The sequence below is a fragment of the Rhinolophus hipposideros genome (assembly GCF_964194185.1).
Source record: "Rhinolophus hipposideros genome assembly, chromosome: 10".
In the NCBI taxonomy this organism is placed as follows: domain Eukaryota; kingdom Metazoa; phylum Chordata; class Mammalia; order Chiroptera; family Rhinolophidae; genus Rhinolophus; species Rhinolophus hipposideros.
Genome location: NC_138056.1, coordinates 5,849,329 through 5,866,289, shown reverse-complemented (window position 1 = coordinate 5,866,289; position 16,961 = coordinate 5,849,329). Strand labels below are relative to the sequence as shown.

Here is a 16,961-nt window from a genome sequence, read left to right as displayed (position 1 = left end):
CCACATTCAGTTCTGCTGATTTGCCTCCTGAATATTTCTAGTATCTATCTGTTTTGTCCTCTTCATCTGCTGGCACTGCCCCAGCCCAGTCCTTCTGCAGAGCTCTCCTTGCCCATTGACACAGTGTTCTTACTAATCTCCCTGTCTACATCCCCTCCCCATGATCCAGCCCACACAGAGCAGCCTGAACAATCCTTTATAAAATGCATTTTAAAAATGTTACTCCCCTGCTTAAAATCCTTACTGGCCTGTGAAAACGCTCCAGCCTACTATTGAAAGCCCTTAAGAATCTGCCTTCCAGGAGCGGCTGGTTAGCTCAGTTGGTTAGAGCCGGAGTTCTCAACAAAAAGGTTGCTGGTTCAATTCCTGCATGGGATGGTGGGCTGCGATCCCTGCAACTAAGACTGAAAACAGCGACTGGACTTGGAACCGAGCTGCGCCCTCCACAACTAGATTGGACAAGGACTTGACTTGGAGTTGATGGGTCCTGGAAAAAAACACAGTTACCCAATAAAATTAAAATAAATAAATAAAATAAAAAGAAAAGCTTTTTTTTAAAAAAAGAATCTGGTTTCCGACTACCTTTGTTTCCTCCCTGCCAAACTCTTACCACTTTCTCCACATACTTGCCTTTCAAAAAGAAATCAAGCTATTCTCTGTTCCTAAAGCATCTAGGCCCTTTCAGTCCTCTGCATCCTTCACCAGGCTATTCCCTCTCCCTGATAAAACTCTCTCATTACTTGACAAAGTCCTATGCATCTTTCAGGGGCACTCGGATATCACCCCTTTTGGGAAACCTTTTGCGGAGGGGGGGGGGGTCCCTTCAGACCGTGTCCCTCCTCCATTTGCTTCTTAACAAAGGTTCTCTCCCCTGCCAGATTAGGACTTCTTTGAGGACAAGATAAGGACACTGATCAAATTTATTCCTGCATGGGTATTGCACACAATAAAAGTTTATTGAACAAATGAATCCCTTGTATGTCACCCCGTTCCACACCCCCGGGCAGGAAACTCTCCGTGGCAGGGAGGGTAGCCTGATGGTGAGCCAGGACGTTTGGATTTAGGGTTCGGAGGAGCCGGGAGCGATGCTCAGTGAGCCGAGACTCTCGAGTTCGAGCTAAGGAAGGATGGAAAGACGATCCGTCTGGGTCTGTCGGGGAGTGGGCGGGAGAGCTCCAGGGACGACTCCGGAGAATTGGTTCTCAGGAGCAGAGAGGCCTAGGCTCCAACTCGAGGAGGTTTGAAACTGGGAGGTACGAAGCGCCTAGTTTCGGGTTGATTGGCGCGGGGTGCGAGGACGCGGAGATCTAGTGTCGGAGAGAATCTGGGACTCGGCGGTCGGGAGTGGGCGGGGAAGGGGCGTTCTCAGAGCTCAGACCCCGCCGCTTTTGGGGAGGCTTCCTTGGATTGGCTGCTCTTCCTTAACGCGACCCCGCCCCGGCGCGCGACACGCCGCGTGCCCACCCCCGCGCGGTTGCTGCAACCTATGTTATCCTGCCAGAGCCTGCTTTCCGCGGAGCTGGAGCCGGAGCCAGAGAGGTGCTGGGCTCCACGTGGGGCTCCCGGGCTGCGGCGGCGGGCAGGCGATGCTCCAGAGGCCTGAGCAGCCATGGAGGCCGAGGTGGGCGGCCTGGAGGAGCTGACGGACGAGGAGATGGCGGCGCTGGGCAAGGAAGAGCTGGTGCGGCGCCTACGGCGGGAGGAGGCGGCGCGCCTGGCGGCTTTGGTGCAGCGCGGCCGCCTCATGCAGGAGGTGAATCGGCAGCTGCAGGGTCACCTGGGCGAGATCCGCGAGCTCAAGCAGCTCAACCGGCGCCTACAGGCCGAGAACCGCGAGCTGCGCGACCTATGCTGCTTCCTGGACTCAGAGCGCCAGCGCGGGCGGCGCGCCGCACGCCAGTGGCAGCTCTTCGGGACCCAAGCATCCCGGGCCGTGCGCGAGGACCTCGGCGGTTGTTGGCAGAAGCTGGCCGAGCTGGAGGGCCGCCAGGAGGAGCTGCTGCGGGAGAACCTGGCACTTAAGGAGCTCTGCCTGGCGCTGGGCGAGGAATGGGGCCCCCGTGGCGGCCCTGGCGGCGCTGGGGGCTCAGGCGCCGGGCCAACACCCGAGCTCGCCTTGCCCCCCTGCGGGCCCCGCGACCTGGGTGATGGAAGCTCCAGCACCGGCAGCGTGGGCAGTCCTGATCAGTTGCCCCTGGCCTGCTCCCCAGATGACTGAGGACGCAGCTTCCTTCGCGCCGACCCCCGCCCGGATGGCTCCCCAATCGCCCGAATTGCGGTGGACCTCAGGACCTGGAAGCCGCCCCGGCTGCACACGAGGGATCGCAGGCATGGACTTAGAAACCCTGGCACTGAGGAGGGCCCTTGCTCTCGCTGGCAGGGCATCAGGGGGACTGGAAGCTGGAGCGGAGGGACTTGCTGGGGGCTGGGTGGGGTCTAATAAACTGGGACGGAAGCAGAGCCCTTGGACTGGGCAGCGTCTGTTTGGGACTCGCCAAGGTTAGGACAAGGGCGGGGATGTTGAGACGGGTATGATTCCCATCCGGAGGGGCTGCAGAACTAAGGTGTCTGATTCCTCCCATTACCTCAAGCCTGAGGCGGGCTGTGGGACCGTGGTAAGCCACTGGCAACACCTCCCCCACCATCACCGTCAGGCCCCGGCCAGGCCTTGATGCAGCCCCTGAAGTGGCTCCAGCTCCCTTCCCGGCTCCTTCCTGTCCAAGACAATGGGGCAGGAAGCAGGTGTTGGGGGCCTACAAGCCACTCAGCCACCTCCCCTGAGGCTGGAAGGGGCTTAACAGCGATAACAGCGCCCTCCTGTGGCACACGCAGGAGCTAGACGGGCCCCCACCAGGAGGAGGACAACCCTCTTGGCTTGCATCCCACAGCACTCTCTTCCTCTCAATCCTGGAGATGAGGCAGAACAGATGTAACTTCATTTGTCAGATAAGACAGTCGAGGTCCAGAAATATCAAATAACTTGTCCACGTTGATGCAGTGAGTCGGTGGAGCTGAGGACTGAGCCTAGGGCTTCTGGCTCCAAATGTTCTCCCTTTAGCCTCTGGGTTCCAATGAAACCAGGCCAGAGCTTCAAGCCTTTTATTCCATTTTGGCAGGTTTGTATAAAAATACTCTCTTTAGGAAAATAAATAGCAGCTGCCCTTGCGGTGGAGGCTTGTATTCCCTGGAATCTCTGGAGCTAAAGTCTTCTCAGAGCTGGGGGCTGCAGGTCAGCTCATCACAGAAGCCTCTGGCACCCTCTTGGGCTGTGCCATTCAAGAGGAGCCGGCAAAATGCCCTGGTTCAATCACCTGGTGCTGCTGGCAGTGGGGCAGGGTGAGTTAGTGTTCTAGGCTGGTAGCATATCACTTGTCAAGGGGTAGAGTTGGGTGGATCACAGGAAGAGGGTGATGAAGACTATAGGGGTGGTCTGGAGGGGGTTAGGGCTCCAGAGGACTGCTAGGTATCTACAAAGGCCTTTGGGGCTGCCAGGAGTCCTCTTGCACAAATGGGAAATCTTTTTTCTTTGATTTAGTGCAAACTGTGCTAGAGAGGCCAGCTCTAGAGAAACTGGGCAGCTTTGGTGGCCCCAAACTGGCTCACCCAAGAAGCAAAATATGCTCAATCTCATCTGGAGGGATGGAGAAGAACCTGCTGGGGTTGGACATAGGATATGGCCCAGGCCAGCTGGACCAAAGGATGGGGAGATGTTGGCTAGTGTAGCACCCGCAGGGAGCGGAGCTGAGGTGCCTCATAAGGCCAGGAGGTTGGGGGAGCCGAGGGGGTCAGAGGACGGATCCCCACTGCTGCTGCTACTCCTGCGATGGGCTGAGGCACAGGGTTCAGGGGTGCTGGGGTAGGTGAAGACCAGACTGGGGGTGAAAGGAGTCAGGGAGGGTGTGGTCATGAGTGTGGGGGTGTGCAATGCTTCGGGTTCAAGAACAGGCCCTGGGGACAGGGAGATACAAGGCACAGGGCCTGAAGGGGCTGGTGGGCTGCTGGTGCCACCTGTGCTGCCAGTGTCCCTCTCCTTGGTCCCTCCCGGGATTTTGCAGATGGGGCGGTGGGCTTCGAGCACCAGCTCCAGCCGCTCCTTCTGCTTCTGCAGCTCCTCAATCTCTCGCTGCAGTCCTGATTTCTCGTCTTCCAGTTTGTCGGTCTCCTGCAGGAAGAGGGTCAGGAGAGGAGTCAAGAAGATGAGCGCCGAATACCGCGTCGCCTTCCGCGGTGGTAGTAATTGCGGGGTTGGGGTAGGATGAGTGGAGTCTACAAGTCTGAACTACAACTCCCATGAGCCCTTGGGAGAAAAGGGGCACGACTCCAATCGAGCTGGGGGAGTCTCAGGAGATTGTCAGCTGATGCTTCTGCTCTGCTCCGAGTAAGGCATGGTGCAACTAATTTTTAATCCCTTTTTCCTCGTCCTTTTCCCCGAAGGACTCCCTCCAACAGGGAGCTGGGGGAGAGGACTTCAAATACTGGGGCCCCATGGGCTCACGGGAGCCGGGGCCCCTCGGAGGTTCAGTGGACCGGGGCCTGGACACCCTGTGCACCCGCAGATGCTCACCGCCTGCAGGAAGTCGGTCAGTTCCTTCCTCCGGTTCCTGCACTTGGCCGCGGCCAGCTTGTTTCGCTCGCGCCTCACTCGACGGCGCTCCTCCTCCTCCGGGCTGATCTGGGGGGGTTGAGGGAGTAATGAGGTGAATCCTGGGCCACTGGCTGTCAGGCACTTGCTTGGTGCGGTGACCGAGTGGTAGGACCCTGGTGGAAGGCATGGCAGCGCGGGGGTGCCCTCATCCTGCGTTTTCAGTATCATCGCACCGTGACCGGTTCCCCGCACACACGCTTTAGTAAACTTGCATTAGTCAAATTTCCTCCTCGAACCCAGCTTTTGTGTTCTACGATGCCCCTCTTGGAATGCCCTCCCCCGTACCTCCACAAACCTTAAGCCCCCTCATCTCCCAGGACTCCATTAAGATACCTCCGCCTCCGGGAAGCAGCCTTCTCTCATTCCCCAGCTAGAAGTGGCCTTTTCTCCTTGGAGTTCCTGGGACCGCCACTGTTTTTCGAAGGACCCCTATGCTTTTCAGTTCTTGATAACCAAGTCTCCTCTTTTCCAAGGGCTGTAAGCACTAGGAGAGGCTAATGAGTGCTGCTAAGTAGTTATTTATTGGGAATCTACTGTGTGCCAGCTAAGCTCTTTAGGTAGATGCATTCTTAACACAACTTTCCATATAAGGAACTGAAGCCCAGGGAAGATGAATAACTGGTTTGTGGCCCTAGAGCAGAAATTAAAATCCACTCTATTCAACATGAAGCAAGAGGCCAGCTGATGGGGAGCACCTCCCCGGAAAGGACCCCGCTCACAGCTCACAGCCTCAGTGTATGAGTACCCAGAATCAAAGGTCACCCTGAAGGAAGAAAACCCAGAAGCCTGCCTCTGGGTTTCACACCATAGTCCCCTTCCAGCTGGTCACAAAGGCCAGCCATTCTGTTTCTGGGAAAGCCTCCCGTGGCTGACTGCATCTTTCCCAGGGTCCCAGCCTCCTTCCCCCATCCTCCACCCTGCTGTCAGAGCAATCACTTTAACGTGTAAATCTCACCCACTACAGTCTCATATACCAAATGCTCCAGGAAGAGGAAAGAGGTGCCACTCCCTTAAGGCTCTATCTCTTATGTATTTTGTTAGAGACTTTATTAGCAGTGTGCAGGCAGGAACCCTGGTTAGGGAGGCAAGAATTCCCAGCTTACTCTGCTTCAAGCCTTCTCTTAGCTCTGGGTGAGACTGGCTTGGTGGTTAGGATCTAACTACAGAATTGGATAGACCTGTCTCATTCCTCACTCCTTGTGCGATCTTGGGCAAGTGACTACCTCTCTGTAGCTTCATTTCCTTTGCTGTAATATGGGGAAAACCAGAGTGCATTCCCCAGAGGGTTTTTGTGAGGTTTTAAATGAAAGGGAAACAGGCCTAAAAAGTAGCTAAAGGCAACCCTCTCCTTTCTGTTCTCTCCCAAGCTACATAGGCAGCATAAGTCCACCCTCTTCATATATATCAACAGGTAGATACCCACTACTGTCCATGCACCTTCCCACATGTACACTTTTCATGTCCTGACCTCCATCTCCATTCTTGCTCTTGCCATCCCGTCTACCTGGAATGTCAACTCTATCTATGCAAATCCTACCTATCTTTCTTTGCTACTATGCCTCCCTGCTCCAGAAAGTTTTCCCTGACCCAGAAGTGACTTCTTTGGGTCTCCCCAGGGATTCCTTGTATTTTCCTCCTTGGCCAATAATCACCAGTGGTGCTACCTTCTCCCCCCTTCGAAGTCTGTATTCTCCCTTTGGGCAAGAGCTTGTCCTGTGCACCTTAGCAACCCTGAGGGCATCAAAACCAGTGCAAAGCCTCTGTTCCTTACCTGTTCACTGGGCCGGCGACGCACCCCTGGAGGTGGCCCCAGGGCCCGGATGACTCCTGGCCGGGGCTGTGGGTAACTGTACTGGGGATAGGCCAGAGGCCTGGGGTAGTTGCTGGGTCCCAGGAAATGAGGCTGAACCATCCACTGCAGCTCCTGGCTGCCACTCACAGCGTTGATACTTGGCACAAAGTGGAACTTCTGAGGGATAAGAAATGGAAGGCCAGGGGTGAGGTCTGTGTGGATTGAGGGGCTTCCAGTACACAGAAGCCACACTTCTGTCCACCCTCAAGACAGCCCCTGAGAGATCAGAAAGGGCACAGCTTGGCAGTCAGAGAGACTAACACAAATTCCCACTCGTGAGCTGTGTGACTTTAGGCAGGTCACATAACCTCTTTCTACCTACATTTTCCCATCAGAGCTAACACTTATAAAGTGTGAATTCCAGGCACTGTCCCAACCACTTTGCAAATACTGACTCATATGCTTTGCACAACAGTATCTTCATTTTCAGACAGGAAAACAGTTGTCCATAGACACACAGCTGGTAAGTGGGAAGTGGGGTTTGGGCCCAGGCAGCCAGGCTCTTACCCACTCCTGCATCCTGCCTGAGTCCCATTTGCACAAAGAGGATAATTACAGCTCCTAACTCTGAGGGTGGCTGTGAGAATCAGGTGAGATAATGTGTGTGACAGAGCCTGGTAAATGGCAGGTACCAGGGGTTGTAGGGGGCAAGAGACACTGCTCTGGGTTCAGGCTGTCCCAGTTCTAATCTTAGCTCAGTTGGTTACTGGCTGTGACTCTGAGCAAGTTATTTAACCTCAATGTGCCTCAGTTTCCTCGGTTTTAATATTGTCATAGGTGAGAATTATGGCATTTCATTGATGCTAAGAAATACCCTTTAGTTGATCTGAAAGCATAGTTTAATTGGCAACTTTTAAAGAAATTTAGTGGTACAAAATAATGATGGGTTTTAAAAGAATAGGGTCTTAGATTCTGTGAAATACGGTAAATGCGGTGAAAATCGCCCAGCATGCCTGGCTGTACGGTCTGCGCTCCAGGTATCTTTCAGTCATAAATGTGAGGAATGGGTTAAGATGGGAGCTCAGTGTTCGGGAGGGGAACTGAGGTCAAGCCCTGGGGCTGGGCTCTGGGTGTCGTCCGGGAAGCGCCATCTCAAGCCCAGGCAAGTCCATACAGCGGTGTCCCCGGTCTAACGCTAAAGTCCCAGTGGCCCAGTGACCCCAGTTCCCGGCTTGAGGCGCCGCCGGCGGCATCTCGCGCTCCCGAGGTTGTTCGGGCCCCCGCCGCTCCCGGCCAGGAAGGGAGGGGCGCCCCGGGTGAGTCACCCACCGTGACTCGGCCGCCGTGACTCGGCGGAACGGACGCCGCTCCTTCCCTCCCCTAGCGACACGTGCTCGCCGCCCCTCGACAGGAAATGGGCACCTGCTGTCTCCCGGGTCCCCCCAACCCGCAGCGGGCGCCGTTCGGTGCAGAGAGTCAGGGATGGGGGCGTTACCCGCCACATGACCCCTGGCACGTCCCGGCACCTCGCGGTCTCCACTGGCCCCAACCTGTAAAGGAAGAGGTCAAGAACCAGTGTCCCGGAGCCCACCAGACTGCATTGCGCCGAGAAGGGGATAGGGACTTGGCGACGGGGTAGAGAGGGACGGACAAACGGACAGACACACAAACGGTCACAGAGAGTGCGGAGGATTCCCAGTCTGTCAAGGCTAGCCTGCTGATGGATCCCGCCTCCCTCCTGTGTGGGGACATCTCAGTCGCAGCTCAGACTCGGATCCCATTCCCGGGAATTTAGTCCGAGATGAATCAAACCCTGTGACCCTGTCAGGGCTAGGACTAACGCAGGTGTCTGGGGTCCCCTTCTAACGCAGGTGACAAAGAAATTAGCGGCGGAGAGAAGGAAAGAAAGAAGTTAATAGAGACCGAGGGACAGGTAGCTAGGGTAAAGGGGGCAAGAGAGGGGACGTGTGCAGATCTTTGTTCCGCCCGCCGCGCGCGTTCCGTGGGGCTGTGAGGGAAAGTGCCCGCGGACCACGGAGAGTGGGCAGGACCCACGAACACGGCCCCCAAGGCCGGTCCCTACTCCTGCTCCCCGTCCCCGTCCGGAGCGTGGGGCAGAAGACCTTAGCGTCCCAGGCATCGGGTCCCCCTCACCTGATGCTGGCCTGTGGCCGGGGGCTGCGCCGGGCCGCCGTACGCACCGCCGGCCCCGGAGCTCGGTCCGGGTTCCCCGAAGTCTCGGAACATGCCCTGGGCTGGCTGCACTGTGGGGTCCGCGTCGGCGGCTTGGCTTCTGACTCACTCGCTCCTCGCCGAGTCTTTTCTTTTTATGAATGAAAAGTTCTCGGGCTGAACCACTTCGACGGGGGTGGGGGCATTGCGCAGCGGTGCGGGTCACCTCAGGGCTCCGCCTCTCCAGGCGCACCGACTTTTACCACTCCGCCCCGAGCTTTTCGACGCCTCCTACCGTCCCCTAGCAGCCTTTTTTTTTTGGGGGGGGGGGAAGGGAGGACTTGGCGTCCTCCAGCGACAGCGGCGGTTCCGCCCCCTCTGACGTAGCTGCCCATACATGGTGCAATTTCCTCGCAGCTCCCGGGCGGAGCCGAGGATTCCCCCGCAGATTTACGCACCTGCGAGCAACCAGGGACCCGCCCCGTCCTGCCCGGCCAACAGGCGAAGACAGCGAGCCTGCGCCCGAGCCCTCTCACCTCCTGGTAGGGCCTCGGTTTCTACATCCGTAAAATGGGAAGAAATACTCACATAGATACCTTGCTGCCCGTGGGAGTTGGAATGAAGAATGTGAAAAGGGTCTGAAAACTAAAGGGGATTATGAATGTGATTGATATTACTATAATTGTTACTATTACTATTATTGTTGTTATTATTAACTGGTTGCTTATTTCATGCCAGGAACAATACTACTACCATCCAACACTTCCTGTCGTGGCGTGGGGGCACTTCTACTGGCATTGTTTTACGGTTCAAGTATATCAAAAAGTGAATAAATGACAAACCGGGGTTACAAAAGTGGTGGTATATTTTAAATGCGTGCAGTGAACAAGTTAATGCTTTGAACTACCCACAAATAGGAGGCAATATAATTGTGCTACTACTCACAGGATAGTTTCAGGAGCTATAACAAGTTTTTAATTCAGAGCCTCTCTAAGCAGTTAGAGCCTTTCAGTCCTGTGGCCTGAAAAATGCCATCTTCTTTAAATACTGTTTGTGCTCTTCTGGGGCTGTGTGGTCATCAGCCTTGTTTGGAGATTATGTCAAAGGTCTATGTAACTGAGGCCATGGTCCAAATATCAACAGCCAAAGGCCAACAACCCTGGGAGGTAGGTACCATCATCACTCCCATTTCGCAGATGGGGAAACTGAGGCTGAGAGATGTTGAAATGAAGTGCCTAAGATCACTAAACGGGTGGCTGAAGCGTTTTGCCAAATTAGGGCCGTGAGAGCTCCAAGCCCAGGCTCAGGCAAGACCTTCCAAAGCCCTCATAGATACCTTTTCACACATGCAGAATGTCAGTGCTGAGACCACCCCAAAGTTTCTCTGCTTCCTCCCATTCTACAGATGAGGAAAGGGAGGAAGGAACTGCCAGCGTCACACAGTTACAGAAAGAGAGCTGTGCTCTCTGGCTTTCTACTGGTACCTCCATTTGATCAGCGCAAGTTTTTTTTTTTTGTTGTTGTTGTTTGTTTTTTTGTGGTTTTTTTTTTTTTGAAAGATTTTATTGGGGAAAGGGAACAGGACTTTATTGGGGAACAAGTGTGTACTTCCAGGACTTTTCTCCAAGTCAAGTTGTTGTCCTTTCAATTTTAGTTGTGGAGGGTGCCATTCAGCTTCAAGTTGTTGTCCTTTCAGTCTTAGTTGTGGAGGGCGCAGCTCAGCTCCAGGTCCAGTTGCCTTTGCTAGTTGCAGGGGGCGCAGCCCACCATCCCTTGCGGGAGTCGAAACCGGCAACCTTGTGGTTGAGAGGCCGTGCTCCAACCAACTGAGCCATCCGGGAGGCAGCTCAGCTCAAGGTGCCATGTTCAATGTTAGTTGCAGGGGGCAGAGCCCACCATGCCTTGTGCGGGACTCGAGGAATTGAACTGGCAACCTTGTGGTTGAGAACTCACTGGCCCATGTGGGAATCGAACCGGCAGCCTTTGGAGTTAGGAGCACAGAGCTCTAACCGCCTGAGCCACCAGGCCTGTCCTGATCAGCTCAAGTTTTGTCTTCAGGGAAAGAAAACTTCAGGGAGGTAGTCCTCGGCTGCCTTTTTGGGGACAGAGGCCAGGGTTCTGTGGCTACACACAGGACTTAGAGCCAGAATGCTAGCTTGGCCCTGGGCTTCCAGTCCCAGAGCTACCATTTTCTGTCTGTGTGACCCTAGATGGTCGGTCACCTACTCTTTGAGTCCCAGTCCCTGTGGGAATAATTGAGCCTCTTGCTGACCTCATGGGGCTGCTGTGGGATCAAATGAGATCACAAATGTGAAAGTGCTTTGTAAGCCGGAAATTGCTGGGCGCTCAGAAGGTGGTTACCAGGCTGGTGCCTCCTCCTTGCTCTTGTTCTACTCAATGCTTATCTTTCTCTAAAAAGAAAAGAAACCAATTGCAATTTATGAGAATGAGCAATGTAGAAGTGTGTGTGTGTGTGTATGTGTGTGTATGTGTGACAAAGAGAGAGAGACAGACAGACAGACAGAGAGATTTTTTGAGGCAGTGTGACCCATGGAAAAGAACACACATGCTGGAATCAGACAACTCTGGGCTCTGAGTTTGAATTCTGATGCTCACCAGTTGTATGACCCAGGTGAGGCACACAATCTCTCAATGCCTCTGTTTGCTCATCTGTAAAATGGAGACATAATAATAACTACATCTCAGGGTTGCTGGAGAATAGAAATAACACATATGTGTAAGCACAGCATAGTAAGAACTTGACAAATAGCAAAACTAAATAATATGTTAATAAAAAGCCCCAGGGTTGGGAGCCCTTGGGGCTCTGATCACACCCTAAAGTCCTCGAGCAGCATGCGTGTGCACACACGCTCATTAACTGATATCTGGACTCCTTGGCTGAGTCCAAGCTGGACAGGTCAGGGTGACACAGGGGGCCAGGTCGGGGCACATGCAGGACCTGAATCAGGTCAGCCTGGACTGCATCCATCTGCCTACTTCAGAAATACCACCCAGTCTGCTCCCCACGCAGCCTGGGGCAGTGGCTGAGCCAGGCTCGGGTCTCAAGTGTGTGTGTGTGTGTGTGTGTGTGTGTGTGTGTGTGTGTGTGTGTGTGATTACATGATTCTGAAAGTCCCTTCCTGCTCTAACCGTCGGTGGAGCCACAAGGAGGTCCTTTCAGAGGCAGCACATTCCAAGCTCCTCAGTCACTAACGCCTGCCTGGTGGCCACAGAAACGTTCCTGGCCCCTGACCTCAGCAGCCCCAGGGAGGCTAAGCGAGAATCCCAGGGAGCCCCAGTGATTAGAGGAGTCTGGGGGCTATGAGGTCTGAGAGACCCAGACACTGTCTCTTGGCAGCTGTGTGAGCCTGGCTCGGTCACTTTCCTTTACTGAGCCCCTGAGAATCCCCACTTCTTGGGGCTGCAGTGAGGAGAAAGGAGGTAATGGAGGAATGTGCTTTGCACCCAGTAGGTTCCATCAGTGCCCCCAGGGCTTTGGAGGTGATGTTCATGTTTTTCAGTTCCATTCACTTTTTAAATTGAAGTTTATTTTTAAAATTGAGGTGAGATTCACATAACATTAACCATTTTAAAGTGTACACTTCAGTGGACTTTAGTGCATTCACAGTGTTATGCAACAACCACTTCTCTTTAGTTTCAAAACTTTTTTTATCATCCCAGAAAAACATCCTATACCCATTAAGTAAGCCCTCCCAATTCCACCCTCCCTCATCCCCTGGTAACCTCTAATCTGCTTTCTGTCTCTATGGATTTGCCTCTTCTGGACATTTCATATAAATGGGATCCTACAATACGTGACCTATTGCATTTGGCTCTTTTCCCTTAGCGTAGTGTTGTCCAGGCTCATCCACGTTGTAGCATGTATCAGTACTTTGTTCCTTTCATGGCAGAATGATATTCTATTGCATGGGTATACCACAGTTTGTTTATTTATTCTTAAGGTGATGGACATTGGTTTGTAGCTACTTGTTGGCCATTATGAATAATGCTCCATAGACATGTGTACAAGTGTTGTTTGTGTGGACGTGTGTTTCCATTTATCTTGGGTCTATACCTAAGAGTGAAATTGCTAGGTCATATGGAAACTCTGTTTAACCTTGTAACGACCAGCAGACTGTTTTCTAAAGTGGCTGCACCATTTTACATTCCTATTAGCAATGTATGAGGATTTCAATTTCTCCTCATCCTTGTCGACACTTATTTTCCATTTTATAAAATGAAAGACATTCTGAAGGATGTAAAGTGGTATCTTGTTGTGTTTGATCTGCACGTCCTTAAAAAACAATCATGTTCCGTAATGATCAATGAACATCTTTTCATGTGCTTGTTGGGCATTTGTATATATTTTTTGAATAAATATCTATTCAAGCCCTTTGCCCATTTTTTAAATTTTTTTTATTGAGGAAGGAGAACAGGACTTTATTGGGGAACAGTGTGTACTTCCAGGACTTTTTTTTTTTTCCCAAGTCAAGTTGTTGTCCTTTCAGTCTTAGTTGTGGAGGGCGCAGCTCAGCTCCAGGTCCAGTTGCCGTTGCTAGTTGCAGGGGACGCAGCCCACCATCACTTGCAGGAGCAACCTTATCCTCTCAACCAACTGAGCCATCTGGGAGCTCAGTGGCAGCTCAGCTCAAGGTGCCATGTTCAATCTTAGTGGCAGGGGGCGGAGCCCACCATCCCTTGTGGGACTCGAGGAATTGAACTGGCAACTTTGTGGTTGAAAGCCCATTGGCTCATGTGGGAATCGAACCGGCAGCCTTCGGAGTTAGGAGCACGGAGCTCTAACCGCCTGAGCCATCGGGCTGGCCCCCCTTTGCCCATTTTTAATTGGGTTGCTTGCTTTTGTTGTTGTTGTTGAATTTTATGAGTTCTTTATATATTCTGGCTACCAAACCCTTATCAGATATACGAACATTTACCCCCAGGTTTTCTTCTAATAGTTTTATAATTTTGGTTCTTATACTTAGTTTGCTGACTAAATTGAAGTTTAACATACATAAAGTGCACTCATCAAACACGTTCAGCTTAATGACTTTTTACATGTATGTAAACCTATGTAGCTACTTCCCTGATCAAGATATAGGACATTTCTGGTGGTGGCTGGTTAGCTCAGTTGGTTAGAGCGTGGTGCTGATAACTGAGATTGCCGATTATATCCCTGCATGGGCCACCGTGAGCAATGCCCTCCTCAAAAATAAATAAATAAACAAATAAAAATAAAAATTTATTTTAAAAAAGATACATTTCCAACAGCTCAGAAGCTCCTTATACTTCCTCCCTCCCCACATAAGTAGCCACTATTCTGACTTCTATTATCATAGATTAGTTTTGCCTCTTCTCAAACTTCATAGAAATGGAACCATACCGTGTGCACTCTCTTGGGTCTGGCTTCTTTTCCTCAACCTGTGTGAGGGATTCGTCTGCATCGCTGGATAAACTAGTAGCTTGGTCTCTCCTATTACTGTGTAGCATTTCACTGCACGAGTATTCCACAATCACTCCCTCCATGCTCCTAATGGTGATATTGGGGACTCTTCCAGTGTGGGGCTATTGGGAATAAGGCTGCTGTTTTCTTGGATATGTGCCCCGGGGTGGAATTGTTGGGTCCTAGGGTACACATTTAGCTTTGATTCTCTCCAACAGTTCTCCAAAGTAGTTGGACCGTTTCACATCCCACCAGCAGTGCATAAGAGTTTCAGTTGCCCCACATCTGGAGGTGACATTTCAACTCACTTCAACATTTTTTTCTCCTTAGTCCAGGCCCCATCCTTTTTCTTCTGGACACTCTCCAAGGCCTCCAGCTCAGCTCCCTTTTTTCCATTGCCCACCCAGCAGCCTGAGGGATTTTTAAAATCTTGACAATGTTCACAAAGGAATCTTCAAAATTCTGACCATTTCACCCTTAGGCTTGGACCCTTTCAAGCTGTGGCACCCTTTGCCTTGCTACACAGGAGGCCCTGTAGCCTGGGAAGGAGTGGGGTGGGTATGCTTGATACACCCTGTTTTCTTTTAGGTTGCATGTTGGTTGGGGGGTGCTTAGAAGGCCAAGAGGGTAACACTAGTGACTCACATTCATTGAGCTCTTATGAACCAGATCTGTTTCAAAGCAATTTATTAATTCTCACGACAGCCCTGTAGAAATAGATGACACTATTATACTCGTTTTACAGATTAGGGAATGTAGGCACAGAGAAATTAAGCAACTTGCCACAAGCCACACAATGAGGACATGGTGAAGCCAGGATTTGAACTTAAGCAGTCAGTGGCCAAAACCCGAGCTTCTCAATGCCTCATTAGTCTGTCTCTTGAATCAGCCAGAATTCTTAATATGGCATATCCAGATTCTTCCAGACCTGGGCCGCCTGCGCAGGCTCCTCCCTTCTCAGCCTCCAGTTACTCTCCCAGCTGCGGGCTCTCTGCTGGAGTGAGCGTCTCAGTTTTGCACAGGCTGTTCCCTTTGCCCAGGATGCCCTCCCTCATATTCTAACCCAGCCGACTCTCTGTCATCCTGCAGATTTCACTTTCCCCAGCACTTCCTCAGGAGGCCTTCCATAAATCCCTAATCTAGATTAAATCCTTTATGCAATACAGTCCCATAGCACTATGCAGGATATTACTTTTTTTTTTTCAAACCTGCTTAGAATAATTTTTAAAGATTTTGCCTTTTGGGGAGATTTTGCATTTAGCCTACCAGCACAGCTCGGGATAACAACCTGAAGTTGAGTTCGATAGCCTGGGCTGAGGAAGAGGAGAGTGAGGGGGGGCTGGCTGCTGCCTCCAGGCCTGTTTATCACCCTTCTCATTCTCCAGACGCCAGCTGAGCACCCAGAAGTGTCCATCTGCTGTCCTTTGAGCCTCATGTCACACTGCTCTGATGGCTGTCTTGTCCCCATGAGACAGATGGGGACTCTGAGGCTGCAGAGAGGGAAAGGAGTTGGGTTACCGTCTCCCCACTCCTTCCCTGGAATTTCCTCCCCTCCCTGGCCACCTCTCCAGCCCAGGCAGCTGGGAGGGCGTCACAGATATTGTCCCAGCCCTGGCCCACCTCTGATTTGTTATGCAATCTCACATCAGTCCCTTCCCTTCTGGGAGCCTCACTTTCCCCTTCTTGCAGATTAGTAGTTTACATATGGTGATCCTTCAAACCAGAGGTTTCAGTGGAGATCCACTGGGCTGGGGACGGGGAGGTTGGGTCTTGGGCCCTTCATCCCTGGTTCTATCAGCACAGCTCTGGACCCAGTAGGTGATAACAGCATGAAGTCTGGAGTTAGACGGCCTGGGATTGTGTCACTTCCTGGCTATGAGACCTGGGCCATTCCTTTAACTTCTCTATGCCTCAGTTTCCTTATTTGTAAAAAATGATATGATAATGTTTGTGCCTGATTTTCATGATTGTTGGAGTAAATGAGATAAAACATGGATGGTGCTCAGTGTGGGACTGGTATAGTATGAAATTAATAAATGTTGGGCCGGCCTGATGGCTCAGGCGGTTGGAGCTCTGTGCTCCTAACGCCAAAGGCAAGGCTGCCGGTTCGATTCCTGCATGGGCCAGTGAACTTTCAACCACAGGTTGCCGGTTCAATTCTTCGACTCCAACAAGGGATGGTGGGCTGCGCCCCTGCAACTAAGATTGAACACAGCACCTTAAGCTGAGCTGCCGCTGAGCTTCTAGGTGGCTCAGTTAGTTAGAGCGCATCCTCTCAACCACAAGGTTGCCAGTTCGATTCCCACAAGGGATGGTGGGCTGAGCCCTCTGCAACTAACAATGGCAACTAGACCTGGAGCTGAGCTGCGCCCTCCACAACTAAGATTGAAAGGACAACAACTTGACTTGGAAAAAAGTCCTGGAAGTACACACTGTTCCCCAATAAAGTCCTGTTCCCCTTCCCCAATAAAATCTTTAAAAATAAAAGGAAATTAATAAATGTTAATGAGGATTTTCTTGATGTTATGTTTTGTGCCATATAGACCCTTTCCTCTGAATGGAGGGCAGCAAGGTCTCTGCTGTCGGTGCCCAGGAAGGCTTTGCCTGCTCAGCCTGGTCCAGAAGTTTCTTGGAGCAGCTCCTGTTCCCTGAAGGCCTGGACCCAGGGCAGTTGGGGCCTGTCACCCAGTTCTTGGACTCTCCCTAATCTCCCAGACCTGAGGCTTTCCCCCACCCCCGGGCTCCAGGGCCCTAGCTCCTGCTCAGGGCCAGGAGGTGGATGAAACTCTCATCCTAGGATGAAAGGCTGGCAGGCCTGGCCTGGGCCAGTAAACTGCCCCACCCTCGCTGGGAGTACCTCCTGGCACCCGTGTAAACTGAATCATGGGGGGCGAGGGGGTGAGTCATGA

The 16,961-nt window shown here is 52.2% G+C and overlaps 2 protein-coding genes across 5 annotated transcripts; one reads left to right on the top strand and one right to left on the bottom strand.

Annotated features, from left to right (window-relative positions):
- Positions 1 to 939: 939 nt before the first annotated feature.
- Positions 940 to 3,172, top strand: CCDC85B (coiled-coil domain containing 85B). 2 transcript variants are annotated; one of them, XM_081063041.1, is made up of 2 exons: positions 1,363 to 1,667; positions 1,823 to 2,156. In XM_081063041.1, exons 1-2 carry the CDS (start codon positions 1,610 to 1,612, stop codon positions 2,020 to 2,022), a joined length of 258 nt encoding a protein of 85 aa, XP_080919167.1. In that variant the 5' UTR covers positions 1,363 to 1,609; the 3' UTR covers positions 2,023 to 2,156. The 2 variants fall into 2 exon arrangements, with proteins under 2 accessions (XP_080919166.1, XP_080919167.1); XM_081063040.1 differs by having other exon boundaries at positions 940 to 3,172.
- A 123-nt stretch (positions 3,173 to 3,295) lies between these two features.
- FOSL1 (FOS like 1, AP-1 transcription factor subunit) lies at positions 3,296 to 8,838 on the bottom strand (the record flags this gene model as incomplete). Of its 3 annotated transcripts, XM_081063029.1 has the most annotated exons (4): positions 3,296 to 4,162; positions 4,565 to 4,672; positions 6,417 to 6,614; positions 8,592 to 8,838. In XM_081063029.1, the coding sequence occupies 4 exons, from the start codon at positions 8,682 to 8,684 to the stop codon at positions 3,752 to 3,754; spliced, it is 810 nt and encodes a 269-aa protein (XP_080919155.1). In that variant the 3' UTR covers positions 3,296 to 3,751. The 3 variants fall into 3 exon arrangements, with proteins under 3 accessions (XP_080919155.1, XP_080919156.1, XP_080919157.1); XM_081063030.1 differs by lacking the exon at positions 4,565 to 4,672 and having other exon boundaries at positions 3,501 to 4,162; positions 8,592 to 8,684; XM_081063031.1 differs by having other exon boundaries at positions 4,020 to 4,667; positions 8,592 to 8,684.
- Positions 8,839 to 16,961: the final 8,123 nt, after the last annotated feature.

Excerpts from the sequence above, each read along its gene's own strand:
- CCDC85B (XM_081063040.1), top strand. The coding sequence starts at position 1,610 with ATGGAGGCCGAGGTGGGCGGCCTGGAGGAGCTGACGGACGAGGAGATG.